Source organism: Physeter macrocephalus, chromosome 9 (genome assembly GCF_002837175.3).
Source record: "Physeter macrocephalus isolate SW-GA chromosome 9, ASM283717v5, whole genome shotgun sequence".
In the NCBI taxonomy this organism is placed as follows: Eukaryota; Metazoa; Chordata; class Mammalia; order Artiodactyla; family Physeteridae; genus Physeter; species Physeter macrocephalus.
Window position 1 is genome coordinate 48,527,096 of NC_041222.1, and position 25,944 is coordinate 48,553,039.

At 36.3% G+C, this 25,944-nt stretch overlaps 1 protein-coding gene across 9 annotated transcripts in view; it reads left to right on the forward strand.

The window, feature by feature from the left end:
- RIC1 (RIC1 homolog, RAB6A GEF complex partner 1) overlaps window positions 1-25,944 on the forward strand; it is a 174,437-nt gene that overhangs the window by 98,072 nt on the left and 50,421 nt on the right. For all 9 annotated transcript variants that reach the window (XR_008618234.1, XR_003681261.2, XR_003681263.2 and 6 more), the window contains 10 exons: window positions 3,825-3,913; window positions 9,032-9,176; window positions 9,860-9,908; window positions 11,552-11,704; window positions 13,361-13,564; window positions 18,793-18,831; window positions 19,153-19,263; window positions 20,112-20,201; window positions 20,817-20,977; window positions 21,928-22,063. Coding sequence is in view for 5 of the 9 variants with exons in the window: in XM_007108079.4 (XP_007108141.1) it covers window positions 3,825-3,913; window positions 9,032-9,176; window positions 9,860-9,908; window positions 11,552-11,704; window positions 13,361-13,564; window positions 18,793-18,831; window positions 19,153-19,263; window positions 20,112-20,201; window positions 20,817-20,977; window positions 21,928-22,063 (1,177 nt within the window). In the remaining 4 variants the exon portion in view is untranslated. The remainder of the gene's footprint in view (window positions 1-3,824; window positions 3,914-9,031; window positions 9,177-9,859; window positions 9,909-11,551; window positions 11,705-13,360; window positions 13,565-18,792; window positions 18,832-19,152; window positions 19,264-20,111; window positions 20,202-20,816; window positions 20,978-21,927; window positions 22,064-25,944) is intronic.

The following is a 25,944-nucleotide window of genomic DNA, read 5'->3' on the forward strand; positions in this document are numbered from 1 at the left end:
ATTTTTCTTCATCATCATGGATTTGATTTGGTCACATTTTGTTTATAATTTTTAAATCTATGTTCATGAGTATAGTTTACTATAATTTTTTTTTTTCTCTCTCCTGGTTAACCAAGGTTATACTTGTCTCGTAAGACAAATTTAGGAAGGATTTCTCTCTTTCCCTTCTTTGTTCATCTTTGATTGTGTGGCTGAATTTGTCAGTGAAGCCACCTGAGCCTAGAATTTTCTTGATTACTAATTCAATTCAGTTTTAAAATAGACTGAAGAAGATTTAGATTTTTTTGTCTCTTAGTCATTTTGGCAGGTTGTGTTTTTCTAGGAATTGGTTTCTTTCATATACACTGTCAAATTTATTGGTATAGAGTTTATAATATCCTTTTTAACTTTCATATTGTAAAATAAAAACAAATAGGAAAGTGCATAATCCAAATATTCACAGTTTTACAAATAATTATAATACAAACATCCATCTTTTCACAACTCAGTCAAGAAATAGAACATTGCCAGCCAATATAAGTTTTACTCCTGCCACTTCCTAATCATGACTCCCATTCCCTCCTTAACACTTAAAGGGTAACCAGTTTTGTCTTTCATGATAATCATTTCCTTTTTTTTTTTTACAGTTTTACCACTTACGTATGCATTCCTAAAAAGCATAATTTAGTTTTACCTAATTTTGAAATTTATATGAATAGAATCATATTCTGTGTTTTGTGTTTTGATTCTTTCAGTCAACGTTGTGAATTCATCCATCTTATTTGCCAGTAACTGAAATCATTTATTTGGGATTGATTTATAAGTAGTGTTTTGGTATATGAATATATCATAATTTATCTGATTTTCTGTTAAAGGACATTTACATATTTCTTGGTTTCCAAAAAAGGAGACATTCTCTTACATAAACGCATCATCTTTAGTCAAACACATGGGAAAATTAATGGTAAATCCCCAATAAAATCTAATACTTAATTCATATTCAGACTAACCCAGTTGTCACCAAATTTCCTTTATCTCTTTTGTTTCAATCAGAATCATTCAAAATTCATGAATTATATTTGGTTATTATTTCTCTTTAGTTACCTTTTGCCTATAAAAATCCTTGTATCTTTTTTCTTATTTTTATGACATTAACTTTTTTTTGAGTCTAGGTCAGTTGTTTACAGAATATCCTACATTCTATATGTGTCTCATTATTTTCTCATAATTACATTTAATTAGTTTCCGTAACACTTGTTTGAACCTTGAAGGTGGTTCTTATTGAGCCAGTGTAGTCAAATGAGTAGGAAGCTCACATCATCATTTAGAGGAAACTGAGAGAGACGGGAACAGTGGTGGGTGTGTAGTTCTACATCACCTACATTCAGGGCTAGCACCCAGGGGTCTAGCAAGGACAGATTTTAGAAGCCAGGATTCTAGCCCTTCTTCCAGGATAATGAAGGTGGAATCTTGTCCTTCAGCCTTTTAGTTACCTCAGTTTTCATGAGTTGGGAGAGGATCAGCTCTTCTTATGGCATGATCGTGGGTTGGGGTGAAAGTTTTGTGATTATAGCTATGTGACATAACTGACCTAGTGGCTTCTAGCCCTGATCTGCCAGCACTTACCAGGATTAATTGACTTGAACACCTTACTAGAGTTCTGGAAGAAGCCAGCTTTCTTTTAGGATGACAGTTTACAGCCTAATTCTTCCCCTTATATTTAAAGGTTTGATTAGATTCTAGTTAAACATTTTTGTCATAGGTGTTTTGTACTTCCTATGGCATCATGCAGCAATAACATTGAGTGGTCTCAGTATTGATGATGCTAAATTTGATTACTTATGGTGATAATAGCCATATATATCTCTATTATAGAGATATGTTTTTTGCTTTGAGATTAGTAAGTAGTATCTTTTTAATGAAATATATTTTTCTTTTATGGTGGGCTTATGAGAAATGGAAAGAAAATAATTTAAGTAATATAGGCACTATAAATACTTAAAACGTTAATTGTCAGTCTTTTGTAACTATTGACATAGCACCTACTTCTTATATTAGAAATATCTGGACTCCTCACTGACTTGTTAGAGTTCAGCAACCCAGAGTTAGCACTTGACAGTTGTTAGATGCAAAGCAAAAATAAGTAAATACCTGCTAGCCACTTAGTGCTGTCTTTCAGCAAGGTATCTAGTTGGGCACGTAGTCTGGATAGGTATCTGTTCCAGGCATTTGGCTTCTGACTAAGTTAGAGTAACAGATCAGATTTTCTCTCCCACCTAAAATAGCCAAGAAAATGGACAAAAATATGAAACATGTGTTTTGAATTCAAGACATAGGACATCAGGCAACAACGGATAGTGATCCCTGAAAGATGAGAAACTAAATAAGAAAACTCTTCAACTGCCCCAGCTTCAGTTACTTTGAGAGAATTTCCAGCACAAGGATGGAGAGACAGGGCCTGGCAGATTCCCTGGGTTGAGTGTGTGGAAAGGAAATGAGAGTCTGGGAGACCAAAGCAGCTAGGGCTCACAGGCCAGACATCAGAGGAGAGAGTGGCACAAAGAGAGAACTCCAGAGAGCTGTAGAGGGTTTCTTTTGAGTATTGAACTGAAACATGGAAGATAAAAGACCCAAATCAAACATTACAGAAGAAAAGATTAATAAACTTGAAGAACACAGCAAGAGAAATGATGCAAAATGAAACACAGAGAGAAAAAAAGAATTTAAAAACAGAGCATCAGTGAGCTGTGGGATAACTTCAAGTGGCCTATTATTGCAGGTATTTTATTTAGTCCCCATCCTGATCCTTGAGAAGAGTGGGGCCTGGCTGGAAACTGATCAAAGCTGTTGTGAGGAGATCATCTGACTTCTCCTACCTTGAAGAAGTACAGATAAGGGTCAGAACATTCTGGCAGTCATAAGCTAGTGTCATCCTGATGTGTGCAAAAGTAGCCTTGGATTTAAATTATTTTTAAAACAACATTTATGTTAAATTTTTGATCTGAGAATAGCTCTGTAAGCAGAAATGATATTTTTTGTGATCATTATAGTTCAATTTTGAAATATAGCTTAGATGTAATATACAGATTCTTTGTTTTGGTTTCTGGCCCTTTGTAAGTCTGACCCTTGTAAAGATTTTTTAATGGAATAATGATACTTACCATATACATAAGAGTATGTATCATGTGTATACATACAAAAGATAATATAAGGTAAAAAATAACAAAATGAAGATTTCTGAAAGTTTCCAGTACTGTACTCATGTAGCCCCTGCTTGTCTCTCTTATTTAATATTCCCCTTTCTCCACCAGGGCAGTTACTAATCTGGAATCTGTGTACATTAGGTCTTTGTTGTATTTTTACCACAAATGTATTTAACTATGTTTTGAATGTTTTTCACAGTATAGAAACAGAATTATACTATTTATATAGATATATAGATAGATGGGTGGGTAGATAGATATGCTGTCCATTTTAATGCACATTACAGAAATTCATTTTTAGTGCTTTATGGTATACTACTATATGAATATACCACAGTTTCTTTTTCCTTTCTCTTATTGCTGGACATGCAGATTGTTTCCATTTCTTTGCACTTATTCCCAGTACTATAATGAACATCATACATGTCTCAAAGACAAGAATATTTCTGGGGTATATCTAGGTGAAATTGCTAGATTACAGAATATGCATTTGTTTAAATTTAAGACATGACTGCAAATTATTTACAAAATGGTTTTGTTCTAGTTTACACTCCTATCAGCAGAACATAATATTTCCCATAGTGATGTTTTTTTATATTTGTATTTGTCTTTTTACACTAAAAGTCTTTTTGATTTTTACAGTGGTTCTGTACAGGTTTATACAATAGATAACACCACTGGAGCCATGCTACTATCTCATAAACTAGAGTTAACAGCAAAACAATATCCTGGTGAGTCATCTTCTTTTTTTTTTTTTTTTTTTTTTTCTTCTTAGTCACAGGTAATATGTGTAGTGAGGTTTTAAATTAAATGATGGAGGCCAAAGGCCAAATATTGTTAAAGTATTTAACAACATTCTCTCTGACCCAAGGATTTCTGTGTAACTAGAGGCTCCTGGGATACCTCTTCATTTAGTTTTCTCTGTCCTCACTTAGTTTTAGCCCCTATATTCCTTGTCTGTGTTTTGCTTTAGACTCTTGCCTGATTTCATCGCCTCTGTTTTATGCCTTCCAATTCCATTTATTCATTCAACAGGTAATTATTGAGTACATACTATAGGCCAGACACTGTTCTAAATGCTGGTTACACAGCAGTAAACAAACCAGAAAGTCTCTTTCTGAACCCCCTTAGTGACTGTTGAGTGAATCCTGTCCACAAGGTGTAAGTCTGAAGTCTATATCATTGGAAATGTTTTTGAATGAAACTAACAGAAAACCCAACTTACTATTGCTTAAACAAATAGGATTTATTTTCTGTAATAGCAAGAAATCCAAAGGTAAGCTGCTGTTGGCATTCATTTGGCCTTTCTGTCATGATCACAGGGTAGCTTCTGAGCTCCAAGCATTACTTCTGCATTTGAGTCAAGAGGAAAGGAGGAAAGAAGGCATATATATGCTTTTTGATCAGGAAAGCAAAAAAGCTAGATTGAATTTGAGTTCTTCCAGAGATTTCTGTTTGTTTCTCCAATCACCTGGGAAAACTACATCAGTCTGGAACCCTTTGCATTATATTCTCTGTTTGATATTTTTTTGAATCAAACAAGTTACACAAATTATAGATCAGACTGAGGACTGGTTTCTGGTTGCAGATTCTCAGGGGAACTGATTTATTTTCCATTCAATACCATGGACAAAAACAGAGAAGTGTTCCTTGCTATTTTTTCACCTTCCATTTGGTAGAGTTTATTTCTCATTCTCCCTTGTTCATGGAATCTTTGTAGTCCCAGCGTTACGTGGGTATCTTCTATTAGATTCCCTGCCTTTGCCAAGCTCTAAGCTTTATCTCCTGTCCCTCACATGCTGTGAGTCATCAGATGTAAAAGCAGGTCTCTAGGGTTTGGCAGAAAAATTCAGGGCTAGAGCACTTGGTACACTCACTTACCTCCCAGTATTTTTGGATATTTTGATGTGTTTTAAGTATTCTGTTTAACATTTTAGTTGTTTCAGTGTGGAGAGTCATTCAAGGTGTCATTTCGCTATACTGCCAGAAACAGAAATTTGCTCCTTAAGTTATCATTCTTATTGTGTAGCCTTTAAAGGCTTGCGTATATTTTTTTCTAAGGACACTTTTTGCTGCAACTGACAAGAACAGGGTGTTGTGTATTTTGATTGTGTTTTTTAACCCTTTTATCTGTTTATTTTTCTATCCATACTAATGTTGTGATGTGCAATACAATAGCTACCAGCCACATGTGGCTATTTAACTGAAACTAACTGACATTAAAGAAAACTAAAACTTTTCTCAGTTTCATAGTCACACCTAAATGTTGAATAGCCACATGTAGCTAGTGACTGTCTATTAGACCAAGTAAATATAGAACATTTATCATAATTTCAGGAAGTCCTCCTCATTGCTTCTATTGATTGTTTGACAGCACTGTATTGAATTTTTTAGATTGTTTCCTTTTCTCATGTTCTTGGAATGCCAGTTCTCCCTTTGGTTATCTACTGACTCTCACTCTTGCAGTCTTTGTTATGGGAGAGTGCTGCCTTCTTGAGTTATATAACTTTAGACTATAAAAACTGCTTAAAATGTCAGGAGACTTGTGCTGTCCCGCATCTTGAACACAGACAAGCTTCTGTGTTTTTTTCTGGCTCCACTGGCTGATTTTTACAGGTGGCAGCCCTGCAGGAGTCCTTACGTGACACAGCGGCTTCCATTCTTATTCCCGGACTCACGCCGGCCTGAAACCCCTTTCTTGTCTTTGTATAGGATGTGAGACCCCAACTCCCTAGTCATTGCTAGGTCCCATTCCAACCTTCTGTCCCTGTATTTCTAACCTTTTTCACCTCACCACTCCCCACTCTTCACACCTCCTCCCCCTGGGCTGCCTTAATTCAAGCACTAACCAGACTCACTTTCAGTTTTCTCCTTTCTTTCTTCAGAGTTCAGCTCTGTAACAGAAAGTCTTTGGATTACGTTTTACATTTTTCTCATTATGCAGATTATCACAATCTATGTTTATGGTAGGTTACCAGCTAGATAAATTTTCCATATTCCTGCCACTTGAAGATTAGGTTAACTATCATTAACATTTTATTGTATATCTCTACAACTGGATTTTAATATGTGTATAATACTTGGAAAATAGACATGCATATTATGTACATATGTATATATATGTTTACTTGGGATTAATAGGAATACTGTTTATAACCTTTTTGTAAGCTTTGATTTGAGTTTGTATGTTTCTTCTTGGTTTGGTTTTAAATTTCTCTCTTAAATGTGTAAAGTATACTAATAAGATACGAGGTTTCTTATGCATGTTCCCATTTGTTTATTTGTTTTGTTTTAGTTTTGTCATTTGATATGGCTTTATTGGGCATTTCTTCTTCTATTTTGATAAGATTTTTTTTTATTGGAGTAGAATTGCTTTACAATGTTGTGTTAGTGTCTCCTGTACAATGAAATGAATCAGTTATATGTATACATATATCCCCCCCCTTGGTCCTCCCTCCCACCCCCCCATCCCACCCATCTAGGTTGTCACAGAGCACTGAGCTGAGCTCCGTGTGCTATACAGCAGGTTCCCACTAGCTATCTATTTTACACATGGTAGTGTATTTATGTCAAACCTAATCTCCCAATTTGTCCCACCCTCCCTATCCCCCGCTGTGTCCACATGTCCGTTCTCTACGTCTATGTCTCTATTCCTGCCCTGCAAATAGGTTCATCTGTACCATTTTTCTAGATTCCACATATATGCATTAATATACGATGTTTGTTTTTCTCTCTCTGGTTTACTTCACTCTGTATGACAGACTCTGGGTCCATCCACATCTCTACAAATGATCCAATTTCGTTCCTTTTTATGGCTGAGTAATATTCCATTGTATGTATGTACCACATCTTCTTTATCCATTCATCTGTCATTAGACATTTAGGTTGTTTCCATATCCTGGCTATTGTAAATAGTACTGCAGTGAACATTGGGGTACATGTGTCGTTTTGAATTATGATTTTCTCAAGGTATATGCCCAGTAGTGGGATTGCTGGGTCATATAGTAGTTCTGTTTTTAATTTTTTAAGGAACCTCCATACTGTTCCCCATAGTGGCCATTTCATTTTACATCCCACCAACAGTGCGAAAGGGTTCCCTTTTCTCCACACCCTCTCCAGCATTTGTTTGTAGATATTTTGATGATGGCCATTCTGACCGGTGTGAGGTGATACCTCATTGTGGTTTTGATTTGCATTTCTCTAATGATTAGTGATGTTGAGCATCCTTTCATGTGTTTGTTGGCCATCTATATATCTTCTTCGGAGAAATGTCTGTTTAGATCTTCTGCCCTTTTTTGGATTGGGTTGTTTGTTTTTTTGATATTGATCTGCATGAGCTGCTTGTATATTTTGGAGATTAATCCTTTGTCAGTTGCTTCGTTTGCAAATATTTTCTCCCATTCTGAGGGTTGTCTTTTCATCTGGTTTATGGTTTCCTTTGCTGTGCAAAAGCTTTTAAGTTTCCTTAGGTCCCATTTGTTTATTTTTGTTACCCTAGGAGGTGGGTGAAAAAAGATCTTGTGGTTTATGTCAAAGAGTATTTTTCCTGTGTTTTCCTCTAAGAGTTTTATAGTGTCTGGTCTTACATTTAGGTCTTTAATCCATTTTGAGTTTATTTTTGTGTATGATGTTAAGGTAGTGTTCTAATTCCATTCTTTTGCATGTAGCTGTCCAGTTTTCCCGGCGCCACTTATTGAAGAGGCTGTCTTTTCTCCATTGTATGTTCTTGCCGCCTTTGTCATAAATTAGGTGACAGTATGTGCATGGGTTTATCTCTGGGCTTTGTATCCTGTACCATTGATCTACATTTCTGTGTTTGTGCCAATACCATACTGTCTTGATTACTCTAGCTTTGTAATATAGTTTGAAGTCAGAGAACCTGATTCCTCCAGCTCCGTTTTTCTTTCTCAAGATTGCTTTGGCTATTCAGGGTCTTTTGTGTTTCCATACTATTTTTTATATACATAAATAACACAGTTATTCATATACTTGACTTATGGTGGGAAATGCTAATGTGAGGATTCAAACATAGGCAGAGGAAAATAGTTTTACTTACTGTATTAACCAAGGCTGTCTTCTGTAGGCTAAAATCTGTATACCAGCCCTTTGTGGTAAACGTACTTACAACAAAAATTTATTAATACTGCAGATGTAAAGAATTTTAATTTTAAAGAGGTGAGAGCTATAGATCTTTTTGAATTGCTGATGGGAAATGCTGGTATGTTTCATTTAACTGCAGTAAAGAAACTTGGATTTTACTACACAATGAAATTTTCTCCTTTAATAATTATATATGAAGAACTATTATTAGTTATAAGAAGATATAAGCGCCTATGGTGGTACTGAGGCTGGAGTTTACCTACTTAATCCTAATATAAGGTTAAGCTTCAATTTATGTTAACTTGGATCCCTTTGATATTGCTGATGGAACATGGAGATCATGGTAAAATATTATTTTACATTTTCAAACACCTCATACTTTGCAGAGTACTTTGACATTCCGTGTTGGATCATTCAAGGGAAATATTATTCTCATCTTACAGAAACTGATTTGCCCAAATCCAAAGGCTTTTTAAGACTACCCAGTTATAGTTACTTAAGCTAATAGTGGCCAGAAACGGTTTTTGGTTCATATAAATCACTTGGGTACTGACTTTGTTCTGCTTAGATCGGGTCAAGGCTAATGACCATACTGATTTTAAATAGCCCTAAACGAACAGAATTCATCTCATTATTTGAAGCAGACATGCCTTTCTGCTTGTTTCAACTTGAAGGTATAGGCTGTAAAAAATAGTAAGTATTTATGAAGCAATCATTTATTTTTAACTCTTCTCACAATTTCTTAACAGACATTTGGAACAAAACAGGAGCTGTTAAATTGGTCAGATGGTCTCCTGACAATAGTGTTGTAATAGTGACCTGGGAATATGGAGGCCTTTCTTTATGGAGTGTATTTGGAGCTCAGCTGATTTGTACACTTGGAGGAGATTTTGCGTGAGTCAATAAAGAAATTTTAGATGAAATAACTCCATTTTCTCCAAGACAATACACATACACAGAAACTCTGTTATATAGCTACCATTTTGCCTTGACTCGGAACCCAAAACAATTTGTAAGGTTCAGAATTAATTTATTCGGAATGTATTGTTTCCTTATACATCCATCCTCTTTCCATCCTCTTAAAACTGACCATTCAGTGAAAATGCATTTATTTATTGAACCCCTATTGTGTATATGATACCATGTTAGATTCAAAGCTAAATCAGACATGAATCGGCCTTCAAGTAGCTTATTATCTAATAAGAGTGGTAAGCTATATACATAAATAACTAGTAGGAAATGAAAAATTACATTATCTCATTGGGTTAATGTAGGTTAACTCAGTGGGTTGATAGAACTGGGTTAATATCTCTGTCCACTTCATATACTACCCTGAACTTCAGTCCTGACATAATGAACACACCTTCCCAAACTACATGACCCTGTTAAGGAATTATTTAGTAACTGGAAGACTGTATCTCAGTGATATACCTAGGTGTATTAACCAGGAGTCTCATATTTCATGCAGTATTGTGTATTTCTCTTTCGAAGGAACAGAATCAATTTTTTTAAAATTAAAGCTAAATATTACATGCAATTAGAAGAGTTTTTAAAATTAAGTTTCTATTGTGTTTCAGTTATAGGTCTGATGGTACCAAAAAAGATCCCCTTAAGATCAACTCTATGGTAAGTTCTTTCTATAAAATATTGATGCAGTGTGAAAAACTTGGTTTTTTCTTCTTCTTCTTCTCTCATGTTGATCTGATAAAATTACAAAGCTGTTCTAGTCTCAGCAGACTCTTATACAGTTCTTGCTTTGATAAAAGTATTATCTTTAAAAATCAGGCGGCTGCCCAATTTTCAGTATTTGATTTTGGTTTTGTTTAGAGGTGTCCAGTAATCCCTGTCATCTCTGTGAACATAGTGACTGTTCAAATCAGGCCTTTGTTTTTCCAAAGCATACCTACATTTCTTATGTGACTCAATAGTACCCACTTCCCATGGCCTCCTTTCTTTTAACATAACGTGAAATGCTCATTGGGTCTTTTTCCTGGAGGACATGTGCTTGTACATTATTTGAGCATATTTAAAATTTTTTCCATAGATGTATGTCAAAAGAATTGTAGTCCCTGTTGTAACAATATTTTTACTATCAATTTTCAAGAGTTTCTGTAGAAAGCGGTGAGGTGTAACCCCTGTCTTTACATGCAAACATTTTCTTTCTATAGCTCTCTGTGTACCATCTTTGAGGAATTAGTGGCTGTGAGGCTTATCACTACCTTTCTCTCCTCCTCCACAGAGGAAGGCATTTTCTGATCATGGGTTTCTCGAAGAATTAAGACCACCATGGTTGCCTTCAGTAGGGGTTCCCAGCCTTTCACCACCAAGGATCCCATTTGATGGCTCTCCTCACCTCCATATTTTAAAATAAGTTTTCAAACACCATTTCTCTGACTGCCGATCAGTGCTTCTGAATGCCATGCAACAACCAGTGTTACCTGCCTCACTAAGTTAATATTTTAATTACAAACTAAGAATCTAAGCATTTTAGTTAACTTAGGCAACTAAAACTTTTCATGGGAAAGCAAAAGTTCTATTAAACTTCTGAAATCTTGGAACAATTCATAGACCTCTTCTCCCCCCATTAGTGTTTTCTTGGCCTTGCAGATTGGGAATTACTAATGTTAAAAAAAAATTTTTTTTAAACTCTCATGGAATCTAGTTATAGAATATTAAAATGAACTGGGCCTGGAGAATTTATTTGAACCTTCTCATTTTACAGAGGAAGAAACTTATACCCCGAGAAACCAAATAGCTTGGCCAAGGTTGTACAACAAAATGGTAGCCAAGCTGGAGTGCAAAACCCTAGTCTCATAGCCTCCAATCCAGTGTTCTTTGTTCTGTACAAAACTGCATCTGTTTGGGTGCTTCTTTGTAAAGCTTCAGCTATGTAACATGGATCTTGTCTCTGTAAGGAATTTCTTTGTATTTGAGAGGCAGTTAAATTAATGGAGAAGTTACAGAGAGCAGTAGGCATTTCTTAGGTTTTGGAGCTAAGATTGGTATGTAGTGTTTTCACTATTCGAAGTGGAGAGCAGTGATGGTTTCTACTGGAGATCTAAGATGTAGTCGATGTAGGTATAATTCTTGTCTGTGTTGTTTGTCATGGTTTCTCCAGCCTTCAGAAGTCATTAATAATGCTGTTGTTGGTTATTTCAGAATTTGAATATTTCAAACCAGGAAAAAAATAACAAGAAACTTTTTATTGCTTTGATTTTCTTTCCCCGCCCCCCCCCCCCGTCTTCTTTCCCCCTCCTCCTCTCTCCAAGAGCTGGGGTGCTGAAGGCTATCACCTATGGGTAATCAGTGGATTTGGTTCTCAAAATACTGAAAATGAGTCTGACTGCAAGAGCGTAGTTAAACAGCCTAGCATTCTACTATTTCAGTTTCTCAAGAGTGCACTCACCGTAAACCCTTGTATGGTAAGTTTATTTAATTTAAACTCCGTTTGTTTTTTTTTAGTGGCTTTCATATTTGAATATGACTCTTCCTTATGACAGTTTTATTTCTGAGCAGGTTTTGCTTTTTTTTGGCCTCGTGGCATGCAGGATCTTAGTTCCCCAACTAGGGATTGAACCTGCACCCCCTGCAGTGGAAGCGTGGACTCTTAACCACTGGACCGCGGGGGGAGTCCCATGCTTTTTTTTTTTTCTTTTTTTAATAGGATCACAAGCAATTTGAGGAAAAGCAGTGTTTACGGATTCACTTGAATAACCTGAATGAAATTTAGTCTTTGTCTGAATAGCATTTCTCAAAGTATGTTCCAGTAGGCACTACTTGTGAGAAATATCAATATCAGTTACAAAGGACAAGAAAAATTTGTCTTGTAGGTGTGAAATAAAGGAGTTAAAGCTGTAGAGATTTCTTTAACATAGGACTCGAGTCTTTAATATGCTGATGTGCATCATGAAAGTCCAGGAGTTGGTATATAAAAAGCATTGTTTGACTATGAATTATTAAGGAATGCCTAGAAGAAAATAAGCCTAGAATCCTGCTTTGGGAAAGTGCCCCAAATTATAACATAAACTCATGTTTTATCACTCTGAAATAAGATATTAATATGATATATTGTTGATATATAGTAACAGTGATATGTTATATGATAGGGGTGCATATCTTAGTATCTACCACCAATGGGTTTTTAAATATTTGGTGCAACCAATTTCTAATTAAAATTCATAACACATTGAGAAAGAATGAAAATACCCTGGATCTCAGACCTCATTACTATAGCTGAATAACAAGAAAAACAAGAGTAGAGGATTTCTTCTCTGCTCGCACATCCCAAATAAATAATTTAAAAGCGCGCCGAGTTTTATATCAAGACAACATTTGGACTACAATGGGAAGGTGAGTGGCTGGGGTGCTGATCTAATTTAAATAGTGAGTGAATAATCTGCCCACATTTGAAAACACTGGCCTTTAATTAAAAACCAGGGCATAATCACAGAGAGTAGAAACTCTATTTTTGTCTAAATATCCTCAGAACCTGGTACACTCCTTGGTACTAACCAAGCTTTCACCACACAATTATTGAATTGTTCTGAACCAGGACCACAGATGTAGGCTGCTCTTCCTCCTCCCCATGATTTAAAAGATCCTCCAGTATCCAGTTATCCATGTTTGTAATCCACTCCCTCTTCTTACCATGTGGGCACACGGATGAGCGTGTATACACACAAACTGTTTGACCAGACATGTTTTCTTAATACCATTCATGAGGTATCTTATATGAAACTAGTTTGTAAACTGTAGACATTGAGTAGTCTTATTTAGTTTTCAGGTGGAAAATCTCTCGTAGCCTTGCCCTGGGCATGTTTTGGAATCTGTATGATAAAACAGACTTTAACAAAGATTTTATTTACACTGGGAAGTAATCATTAAAATGTTGTCTGTTAAATATAACAGTGTGTGAGATTATTAGGTAGTCTTGTCCTCTGTGAGGAAAATCAGCATTGAGATGTGTGGTACATTTCCAACAATAAAACTAAATTGATGTATTACTTACTTTGCCCTACCTTATACTAACTTGTTTTTATTTGCTTCCCTCCTCTCTGCTTCCTTTTTCCCTCATCTAGAGTAACCAAGAGCAAGTGTTGCTTCAGGGGGAAGATCGATTGTACTTGAACTGTGGAGAGGCCTCACAAACCCAGAATCCCAGGGGTACTTCGGCACACTCTGATCATAAGCCCAGTCAGGAAAAGGGCCCGTTTGCAGATGGCAGTTTAGAGTCTCAGAGTTTAAGCACTTTACTTGGTCATCGGCATTGGCATGTAGTACAGGTAAGTCTTCAGATGCTGTTGACTATGGACTTAGTCCTTGGTAAGATAGCACCCTGAAGCAGATATTTAAATATTTCATTTGTTGCTTTAGAAAACTGAGAAACTTTGTAAACTTTTTGACTGTCATGTCTCTCTTCTGCTGTTCTGTGCTCGTGTCCTCTCATCTTCTCCTTTCTTTCCACCTGATGTAGATTGTATTCCCACCTGCTTTAAGTGCATTAGTAAGTGAATAGTTTAAAAAACTAGAAGTTTATGCTTTGTCCTCTTATTGTGCAAGACTGTTTATTTTACTTCCAGCCTTTTTTTGGTATAAATTTAGCTCTGGATTTGCATAGGCTAGAGTGTAGTAATTTAATGAAAAGTGACAATATTGATTAGTACCTTGTGCAGCTGACCTTGTAGTCCTAATGGGGACACATTGAGGTTAATTGCCTGACTTTGGACACAAATTGCAGACTTCTGATTAGTCTAGAACCTTACTGTTAATAATTTTATTATTACTCAATCTTGTTCCAGATTATTATTAAATTAGTAGTTTCTTTTAGTAATTCTGATAAATTGACATTTAATATAGAAATTAATTCTGAGCTTCGATACCAAATAAAATTAATTTGGGTAAATCAGTAAATTGAAGTTTCTTGAAAGAAACTTTCACACACATTTCAAAGTCCTGAGTGTTTTCTTCCCACTTTTCATGCCAGAGTGTCTTAGGTACATCAGAGCCTACTCTTGGGTTAGTTTCTTTTAGTCATTTTCTATTTCCACAATTCTTTGTCTTACTCTACATTCTGTACTTTTACCTTACTAGCTTACTTCAGCTCCCATGTTATTTTCGGTTGACTTTGAGTGGAGATAATGAGAGACATAAGAATGGTCCTTGTATGAAAAATTGAAGGAGGACTATCTCCTACATTGACATGTGGTATACACTAAAAGAAAATGTATTTAACTTACATTAAGAAATTCATAAAATCAAAACAATGTGCATACCATTTTATAATTAGTAACAGTTATTAAATAAAACTGCATCAGCTACTTCCTTGACTAAAATTTTCCACTGCTCCCTTCTCTCCTATAGCCATTTCTCTGCTATTTTCATTTCCCCATACTTTGAACTATTCATTCTACACTGACCTAGCATCAATGCCAGTTCTGCCTAGCCAGGTCTGTGTTGCCAGAGAGCCAAGTAGAGCAGAGGATCAAAGAAGGTAGGTCTGGAACTCAAAAATCCATCAGGCAATAACAAAAATTGAATTTCCTTCCAGCTCAAAAATTCAGTGATTCTGTGATTCGTAGCCATCTACGAAGTATCCCATATTAGAAGCATATAACACTGATTTTACAACTTCAGGCAAAGTAGATACTAGCAAGATTTCGTCTGTCGTCCTGTTCTTTAGGTATCTAAAATATTTAGAAAGATAAACTTGTTTAACTCTAGCTTTACATAATTTTTTCAGTTTCCTTAAAACTAATAAAAATAATGCTAGAGTTGTACTCCCCCCAAATTAAGTTATAATGGACTCATAGAATTTTTAGAGCTGGAAGGACCTTAGCAATCATGTAGTCCAACTAGGTTTTATACGTGAGGAAATTGAGGCTCAGGGAAGTTAGGTGACTTGCCCAAGGTCACACAGCAGAATAGTGGCAGACTCTATCCTTACCATGATATAAATTAAAGTAATAATCAAACCTGTTTTAAAACCTAGGTACTAAATGTTGAAGCATATAATATACTGCTGACCTTGATCTAAAACTTAGAATGTGCCTATTTGACATTCTTTTTACTTGGAGTTGCCCTATGCTTTGTTTGCTGGCACTCCAGCCACAAGAGTCAATGCAGCATTGTGGTAGTGTTCGTTTGGTAGTGTGGTTTACGGTGTCCATATAATGTTAATGCTTTTAACTTCCAGACATTTTAGCCATTAGTAAGTATTCCCTGAGAAACATGGGTGCCTGTTTAATTCCCCCTTCAACATATGCTCTTGTCTAGGATAAGTGCCCACATCCTCCATCACAGTGGCTTTGTTTGCGTGATTTATACTTTGTATGCTTCTTGTACAGCTTAGAGTTCATCACATGAGCTCCAACTAATTCTACTGCTCTGTCTGTTCCTCATCTAGACTACTGGATTTTTTTTGTTTGTTTAAGCCTTCTACCTTACACTCGTTAGTTTCCTGGTCGGAAGATTCTGTGTTAACTATGTTTTGTCCTTTAACAAAAATAACACAAATACATTCTTGTCGGAAGCAGGGTAATGTAGCAGGCACTATGTTAGGGAGGTCAACAAAGAGGATTGTAAAGGCTATTTCATTTATAAACGATTTGCTCTCATTCCTACAATGTGTATCAAATGTTCTAGGTATTTGGCACAGATCATATCTCCTAGGATGATGGCCCTCACAGTCTCACCAGTTACAGAAGAAAGTAGTCTAGGGTAGGAGACATGGTTTTAGCAGAATGACTTTAAGGGAATAAAGGTAGATTTAGGTTCTGCGAGAGACTGAAAAATCCTAAGATGTTCAGAGTAGAGATTTTGTACCTTAGCACTGAGTTTCCCAGTGGTATGACATGACTTTTGTGCCCTGACTCTGCATTCCTAACCTGAGTTTCTTCATTATTCATTAGCCGCCTCTTTTCTTACTTCTGCCATTTCCCGTTCTCAGTATTAGGAGTGGAACTCAGGTAACATATAGATCTCCTGGGGCAAATACAAGTTTTTGTTCTTATTTCATAGCATCTTCAAGACACAAAACCATATGAGAAATAAAGCTTCATTTTAGGTTTTTTTTTGTTTGTTTGTTTTTGTTTTTTGTAGTACGTGGGCCTCTCACTGCTGTGGTCTCTCCCGCCGCGGAGCACAGGCTCCGGACGCGCAGGCTCAGCAGCCATGGCTCACGGGCCCAGCCGCTCCGCGGCATGTGGGATCTTCCCAGACCGGGGCACAACACAGGCTCCGGACGCGCAGGCTCAGCGGCCATGGCTCACGGGCCCAGCCGCTCCGCGGCATGTGGGATCTTCCCAGACCGGGGCACAAACCCGCGTCCCCTGCCTCGGCAGGCAGACTCTCAACCACTGCGCCACCAGGGGAACCCTCATTTTAAGTTTTGAAAGTAAACCATTTGCCATTTGTGGCATCTCATATACTTTTGGAGGGTAAAAGAATTTGTTTTCTCCTAGAGATAGTCATCAGAGTGTGATCACATGATAAGTTAACCTTGGTTCCCACGGTTAGAAACTCTTCATGTTGGAGTCCACTTTGGCAGTGAGATCTCACTTCCCACTTTACCTGCCCACACATCTCACAAATACTTATGAAACACCAAGGTTTGGGGAAAGTGGGGGGCAGGGTGTTTAGTGTCATGGATGGCTAGCTCAGTTGTGCTCCAGGAACATCCTTCTTCAAGTGACTATTTTTGTTTTCTTCATCCAAAAAAAGAATTTCACTTACAGCCTCCTACAAAACTACTTTCAAATTTTACTTCGCCACCTGATCATTACCTCAGATTATCATTATTCTGAACTAATTCCACCCATCATAGTAAATTTTACTGGTTGGCCTGAATGGTACAGCATATCTGTTAAGATACAAGTTAAGCATTCTTCAAGCGTATCTATCCTGACACAGTTATTTTTAATTCTGTAAGGTAGGCTTCCACAAACCAGCACTGGGGTTAAGAACTTCCTAATGTACTAAAAGCTATTAATTTACTTAGATTTTAGGTTGACTTACTGGATAATAAGTGAAGTCTAACAAAAATAGTTTTATGAATAAATTTTATCAAGGTTAATACAGATATTTTCATCATATTATTTTTACTTGATTTTTGCTTTGTCTTCACATTACACCAAGAATCTTATTGGATTTGATTGCATTTACTTGGCTTTTTAATTTGGCTTTCTCTTTTTAAATATGTAATCATTTTTCTTTGAGTAAACGGAAACTAAATTAAATTGAAGGTTCTCTTATTCCAGGAACAGAAGATTTTTCCTTTGTTCTGTTGTTCTGTTAATTTTCACACTGCATTCACCATGTGCTCATGAAAACTATTTACTCAGCAGGCTAATAGAGAGATCACAGTCTCAGTAAAGCTAGACTTGAGCTACATTGATACCTCACAGAGGATTTTTTAAGTTTAAAATTCTCAGAGTGACACAAAGACACTGTGTACAAAGATGTAAGACAGACGACATGGAAAGATATATTTATTGCTTATGTTGCAGATAAAGAGTTAATATCTGACATATATTAAAAGTACTTGTAGGTGAATAAGTTGAACACCCCAGTAAAATGCAGTGGCTTATACACACTCTTATATATATATGGCTGTTTGTTTAGAGATAGCAATGATATAACAGAAGAATTTCACTTTGTATTTTGTGCACTTTTATATTGTTTAAATTTTATAAGCATGCATTGCTTTTTTATCAGAAAAATGTAAAAATAATAAAAGAGATTTCTACTAAAAAAACATAAAACTCATGCTGAGGCTCTGATTTTATTAGATAAGGGTTTTGGGGGATGGTTCATATCAGCGAACGCAAACTGTTCATCTACACAATTCTTGGCTGCCTTAGTAGGTGCTTCTCTAAATATCTTTTGTCATTCTGTATTTATTGAGTGTTCAATATTTAATTTAAAACAAACAAAAACAGTGTAGAGAAAAAAGAGGAAAGCCTGATGTCTAGAAACATGAAATGGTTAAGACAGGAGTTGTGAAATATTGGCTGCTAGTAATACTCATTATTTGGGAGCACTTTTTAAAAAACAATTTATTTTATTTTTGGCTGTGTTGGGTCTTTGTTGCTGCGTGCGGGCTTTCTCTAGTTGTGGCGAGCAGGGGCTACTCTTTGTTGCGGTGCGCAGGCTTCTCATTGTGGTGGCTTCTCTTGTTGTGGAGCACGGGCTCTAGGCGTGCAGCCTTCAGTAATTGCAGTACGTGGGCTCAGTAGTTGTGGCTCGCAGGCTCTAGAGCGCAGGCTAAGTAGCTGTGGTGCACGGGCTTAGTTGCTCCGCGGCATGTGGGATCTTCCCGGACCAGGGCTCAAACCTGTGTCCCCTACATTGGCAGGCGGATTCTTAACCACTGCGCCACCAGGGAAGCCCTATTTGGGAGCACTTTAAACATTACAGGAAAATTAATGTCATATTATGATGTTAACGCTTTTACGCGCTTTACTTTTAAATACATTTCAGAAGTCTTACCAAACTGATGTGTTATTTTCTATAGATTTCCAGCACCTATCTAGAGAGCAATTGGCCTATACGGGTGAGTTATTTGTTACTTTGTTGGTGTTAACTTTCATTGGATAGCATTTGCTACAAGAGGTATTCTGGGAATTGAGCCTTTCAGTGGGTGCATTGATAAAAGTAAAATTTCAGTACTTGCTTCCTTGTACATTGTTAGTGTAAATCTATAATTTGGTCAAATGTAACATGTATAAATATTAAGATTTTTGAATTTAGCATTTTACATTTAATTCTCTTAGCAAATGTTTATTAATAGTCTGCTTGCCTGACATAATCCTCAGCTCTTTATGCCTAATTAAAAAACTCAAGGAAGAGCTCTTAATTTTTTTTTTTTAATCAGTTTTCAGCTATTGATAAGCTCGGACAGAATATTGCTGTGGTTGGCAAGTTTGGTTTTGCACATTACTCTTTACTCACCAAAAAATGGAAGCTTTTTGGAAACATTACCCAGGTTAGTCTTTTTGAAGTTAAAAACCTATTTCTCAAAGTATGAGAGAACTACAGTATGAAATAAGTATAAAGTAAACCACTGTTTACTTATTAAAAAGTAAAGTCAGATATTAAAAACTGACACTGGATTATATCTAAGGGTCAGTTCTGATAAAGTACTTGATATTTGATAAAAGATTTTGTATTGAGATAGTTGGTTTGTTTTTAATTCTTGTTAAGATCAGACACCATAATCCTGTAACTTGAGGATTTACTCTTACATTCCAGGTAGAGTTCATCAGATATGATCGGAATAAATCTCCACAAAATTTGAGATCATTCCCTGCTTGTCTGTGTTTGACATAAATATTTGGGTAGCATACAAACATATGCAGTTGGATTTTGCAAGAATCAAATAGGAGGAAAAGAAGGAAGTTAACATTTAATAGGTGCCTACTGTGTACCAGGCACTTCCACATATGTTATCTCATTGTTCTTCATAACAACCCAATGAGAGCACTATTGTTACTCACCTTTTTATAAAAGAGAAACTAGGATTCAGAGTCAAGCAGCTGGTAAATGATAAAGCCAGAATTTAAACCAAGGTCTGTTGAATGTAGAATAATGATGCTACATGGCACCCAGTTACTTTGAATGATGTATTTTATGTCTTACAGAAATATTTATTTCTTTCAAAATAGGATGTGAATCATTATTAATAAAGGCCCTAGAGTAATACTTAATGTTGAGGGGGGCGGGAAGAGAGTAGAGCAGAAATAATTAGTGCTTTCACTGTCTGATTAGGAATATTTTACAAGTCTGTTACTGGCAGGAATAAATGTAAATATGTTTTTTATATTTTCTTTTAAGGAGCAAAATATGATTGTGACAGGTGGCTTAGCCTGGTGGAATGATTTTATTGTCCTTGCATGCTATAACATAAGTGATCATCAAGAGGAGGTATGTTTTTGTTTTCTCAGAAATAACAAGATTTTTACATTTTAAAGATATTAAGCACAGTCTGGTTTTACATAAAAATAACCTGTTGAAAATGAACAAAACGTTTTTACTTTTTAATCAAGAATTTGGCATTTTTAACAAATGGGATTTTCATTTCAGGTTACTTAAAAATTTAAAGGGATAATCAGGACTTCTGTGATAACTTTTTCTAAGGATATTAGACATTCTCTATAAAGTTTGTAAATAATAAAAAATAGTTAAAAGTTGAGAAGTTTAAAAAGATGGCTGTCCTTAGAGATTTATTAACTTATTTATTTCTGTATTTATTTTTTGAGAAACTACTGATCTCCTTGTATCAGGTCTAAATGTACAGGTCTAAAAGGAGTATCTCATAATAGTACATCACAGTTTTGATCACTTCATCTTTTAGTTATTTGTAGAATGAGCCTACCCTGTCAAAATATAAACATCCATTTGTTATTAATGCTCAGATTAGTCTTTAACTCCTCTTACTTGAAAAAAGTCAGTAGATAAAAAAACAGCATGTCTAAAGTATTTAGTCATCCATGGTAGGCATCTTGTTTTTACAGTTTTCTTTATTTTTGTTTTCTATAGCTCAGAGTATACTTGAGAACGTCAAATCTGGACAATGCTTTTGCTCATGTCACCAAAACACAAGCAGAAACATTACTGCTTAGTGTCTTCCGGGACATGGTAATAGTATTTAGAGCAGACTGTTCAATATGCCTTTACAGTATTGAAAGGAAATTTGATGGGTAAGTATATAACATATGACAGGTCACTTTTTGCTCCTGTTTATCATGTTTCCTCTGTAGTTTTTATTTCTCAAAACAGTTATTCTAATTTTATGTTTAGTTTCCTTTGTTTTAGGAGTTAAAAAAGCAAGGAATTTTAATTAGTGATATTCATATAATAGTTATTTTTTAGCTACCAAAATAAATAAAGAGCCTGTACCAACTTCTTCAGCTAATCTTACTGGACTCATTTGAAAAAAATCTAGTTTGGGATGGGGTAAAGCTTTAAATACTAATTTTTTTTCACAATCTTGAAAACAAGTGGTTACTAACTATCCTGGTGTTCTAGAAACTTGGGGAAATTTGTAGGAGTTTACAGCTTTAAGGCCTTAGGAAGCATGACCTTAGAAGACTCATTAATATTTTCACTGAGCTAGATGGCTGTAGTCTGGGAAAGGAAAAACTGTCACACCTGTTGGAGCTGTGTGTTGCCTATATTCTTGGCATCTGGCTGGCTTGCGGCATTTAGACCATTCTTCTTGAGTCTTATTTTGTTCTCAAATGGTTTTGTTTCTTTTTTTAAACAGCTATGAAGTGCATATTTGCTGAAGTAGCTTATAATTGAGGAGTAATATAAAAATAAAAATTAACAAATCTACTAGCCTCAGAACGCATGTCTTAACCAGCTATTTTCTCAACTGACTAAGCTATTCCTATAGCTTCTTCCCAGTTTATTTCTTCCTTTCTACATCTTACCCCCTTTTTTTCCCTCCCCTCATTTCCAGATGTGTTCTTGGGTGCCACAACCTTGTTGGTCTGCTGCTTAAAGGATACTTGGGGAGGAGAAAATGATACGTAGAAGGCATTTGGGCCCATAAACATAAAATCTCATACTATTAGTAGTGGAAAAGGAAAAAAAACCTTGTTAGCGTTGTTGTTGAGGTGTATGGGTTTCTTTCTCTTTTTTGCAGTCCAAATACTGCTGGTATTCAAGTTCTTCAGGAAGTCTCCATGTCACGCTACATTCCTCACCCTTTCCTGGTAGTATCTGTCACTCTGACATCAGTGAGTACAGAGAATGGAATCACCTTGAAAATGCCACAGCAGGTACCATTCTATTATCAGAGCTCTTTAGAGTTTTCATTTCAGTTTTTTGTGTTTTAATTTGATGTTAGGAACTATTTATTTGTTCAGCAAATACATACTAAATGTCTAGAATTTGCCTTGCATGAAGATGCTGGGTTAAAGTGGCAAACTAAACAAACATGGTTTCTGCTCATACTATAAAGAAATAATTACATACATAATTAATTACAATTGTGATGTGTGTACCAAAAAGTAATATAGCTTACTGTGTATAACAAAAACCTGGAGTAGTCTAAGCAATCACAGAAGATTTCTATATCATTTAAATTGAAACCTGAAGAACAGGTGGCGGTTATCTAAGTAAAGAAGGGGAATTTCAGGCAGAGGGAACGGTATTCAAAGGCCCATAGATACGAGAGAACATGACGCATTCAGGGAATTGGAAGAAATTTCAGAGTGACTGGAACATAGAGTATGAGAGGATGAGAGTCTTATTGATAATACGGACTTTGGAGTTTGTCTTAATGTCTAAAGCGTTTTAAGCTGGATGTTATTAGATCTAAGCTTTATAATGTTAGGGAAAACATTACAAAGGAGGAAAATGAAACAGAATGGGACAGAACTGGATGTAGGGAGAGCAACTGAAAGGCCATTGTAAAAGATCTAGGTGAATGGTGTCTGTGGCCCGAACTTGGGTAGGGAAAAGAAGATGGAAAGAAATGGAAGGAATATGACATATACAGGACTCCGTGATTAGTTAATTATGAGCAAAGAGAAGGAATAATCCCATAGCTTCTGGTTAAAGTAGCTGTGTAGGTAGCAGTGTCACCAGGACCCAGGCATTATAACTTTCTATTCCAAGCCTCCTTCCATTATACCACTGGTTTCCAAACTTCATGTCAATGTGGAACCCATTTTCAAAGGAAAGTTCTGTGTGGTTTTGTCATCCCTGTCTGCCCAGTCAGTCTTTTACTTCCTATTAAGGCACTTCCACTGAGTGCATTTAAAATACAGGTCCCATTTTTCTCTGCAAACTCTATTTCGTGTAACAAGGTAGTCCTAGTTGATAAGGGGGAGTTATCTTTTACAGAAGAACTCTAGCTAAAAGATATGGAAGGAATGTAAGAATTTAAGAATCACCATTTTGCAGCCCGTGAAGAAATGAGTGATTCAGGCAGTGATCATTGGATGAAACCAATGAAAGGTTGATAGGAACTTTACAATGAAGGTATCGAGTTGTCATGGCCAAGCCTTATTAATCAATTTCAGCATCACTAAAAGTGGGAGAACCAGATGTGGCATGCTTCCTGGGGTGAAGCAACCTGAAGTTCATGTGAAGAATTACTAGCAAAAACATTGAGCCTGGGCTTCCCAGGTGGCGCAGTGGTTGCGCGTCCGCCTGCCAATGCAGGGGAACCGGGTTCGCGCCCCGGTCTGGGAGGATCCCACATGCCGCGGAGCGGCTGGGCCCGTGGGCCATGGCCGCTGAGCCTGCGCGTCCGGAGCCTGTGCTCCGCAACGGGAGAGGCCACAGCAGAGGGAGGCCCGCATACCACAAAAAAAAAAAAACAACAAAAAAAAAAAACATTGAGCCTGATCTGAATCAAGCTTCTAGAGTTATCTTCTATTCACAGAAAATACAGGGAAAGAGGTTTAGTTTAATAATATTCTATAGGAAAGCTGCAGGTCAATAATGTGGGGAAAAAGAGAAAAGATTCTTCTAAAGACTTTAGAGCTAGAACAACAAAATGCATGTGTAAGTTCATTTGTATCTTGATTCAAATAGGCTATATATAAAAAGACACTGTTAAAACAATTTGCAGTGTTAAAATGTGAACTAAGGAATAGTTGTAAGTTTTATTATATTTAGATGTGATATTGGCATTGTGATTATATAAGCAAATATCCATATATTTTAGAGATGCCTATTTACCCCTAAATGTATAGGGGTAAAATGGCATGGTATCTTCTTTTAAAATGCTTTGGCAAAATAAATAAAAAGAAAAGAGGGATAGGTGGAGCAAACCTTGATGGTTGAGAATCTGGATGATGGGAATAAGGGGGGGCTGTTTGTTTACATTTTACATACTTTTGATCATGTTTGAAGTTGTCATATTAGAAAAAAAAGGAGGACTCCTTGTATATCCTAGATATAGTAGGCAATCAAGTGGCATCAGTAATACTGGGTGCCCCATTTTAAGAGGGCCCTGTACAAAGAGGAGATACTTAACTTGGTAAAGAGCAGATTAAGAAGTAAGTTGAAATATAATAGGAAATAGACTGATTACATCTTGCACAGAGGGAAGACCAAGATTTAAAGCAAAGCAAGTCTTGATTTAACAACAAAAAACTAGCAGTAAGAACTGTTCAACAGTAAGGTGGCCTTCACTCAGGAGAGAGGTGAGCACCTCGTCTCTGAAGCTCCCAATGAGAATTATCTACCAGGGATTTTTTAGGGTAAGAGATGGTATGTTGGGTTCCTTCAAATTTAGGATTTTGAGGATACATATAGTCTCTGGTTGTATGTTACAGTCAGTTTCTGAAAAGTTCATTAAAGTTGCCTGAGAGGGCTGTCATGGTCACCTGTTCTTATATATTGTAATATTATCAGTAGAAAATGTTGACTGCATGTAGAGCTGAAGGAAAAAAAAGAATTTTGCCTTTTTAAAAAATGAAGTAGTATAAAATGTAGTGGTGAATTTACCATCTTAAAACTAAAAGTGTTCATTATGAACATTAATCAGATTTTAGTGAACTTCAGTAAATGCTCTTTAGGTCTTTTGAAGTGTTTGAGGAGTTTGTCCCTATGCCAGTCCCCAAGCAGTCATACTGTTTGATTCTTGGAATTGCATATTCTTTTTCCTCTACTCTCTAGCGCTTATAATTCCCACATAGCTTTTAAATTCCATTTTTCCTTCTCTTACCTCCAAGTTATTTGCTTTTTCTCGTGTGTTAGGGACAGATGTTCAATTTTTAGTTTTCATGTCATTACGTGCTAAGTGGGGAAATGAAGATTTCTTTCCAAATAAAATTCTTGAGTTTTGTGACAGTTGCTTGGAGATTTTGTAGAGTTTATTTTTTAAATTCCTGCTTTGTAAATTAGCAGCGGCTCATATCATGCTTACTACCTACCTGGATATGATCTAAAGCAAAAAAGAATAACAAAGTCTGTGAGTATTCTGTACCCTTTTGCCATTTCTTTATACACAATCCCTTGTGTCTTAGAGCAGTGCAAAAGAGCATTTCATATATCTGAGTGTTTTTTTCAAGTAGAATACATAGGGTGATGGTTGTTTTCTTTACCAAACCCTAAATGATATCGGCAGCTTAAATTCATCCAGCCAGCAAGAGTCAAAGCTGGGACATAATCCATGTCCTCTGAATAATCATCCTTTCCTTCTTAAAAGTCTTTCCTTCTTTGGTTTGTGACATCATGGTCTATTTCTCTTCTTGCCTTCAAAAGCTTAGACAATGGCCCTCTGCTCTTTTGCCTCCCATATACTTTGGCTCAGAAAACTCATCTCTGTTTCCTTCAGTTTACCAGCTTTACCTTTATGGTTTTGATTCTGGTATTCATCTCCAGTTTAGTCATCTCTCACAACGTTTTTACTTGAAAGTCTTAAGATTCTTTCTAATTTAAAATGGGCAATAGAAGGAAACTCTTCAGTTTCCCTTCCCTAAACTATTTTCTCCTCCTAACTTCTATCAGTGATAACTGCAACTTCTCTAGCACCTCACCTAGATTCAGTTCCCTGAAATCATCTTTGATTCAGCTTTCTTTTTCTACCCTTCATGTCTAGAATATAAGTAAGCTTTTGTTTTGTTTTGTTTTAATCAAAATGCTTTTTCCTGGGCTTCCCTGGTGGCGCAGTGGTTGCGCGTCCGCCTGCCGATGCAGGGGA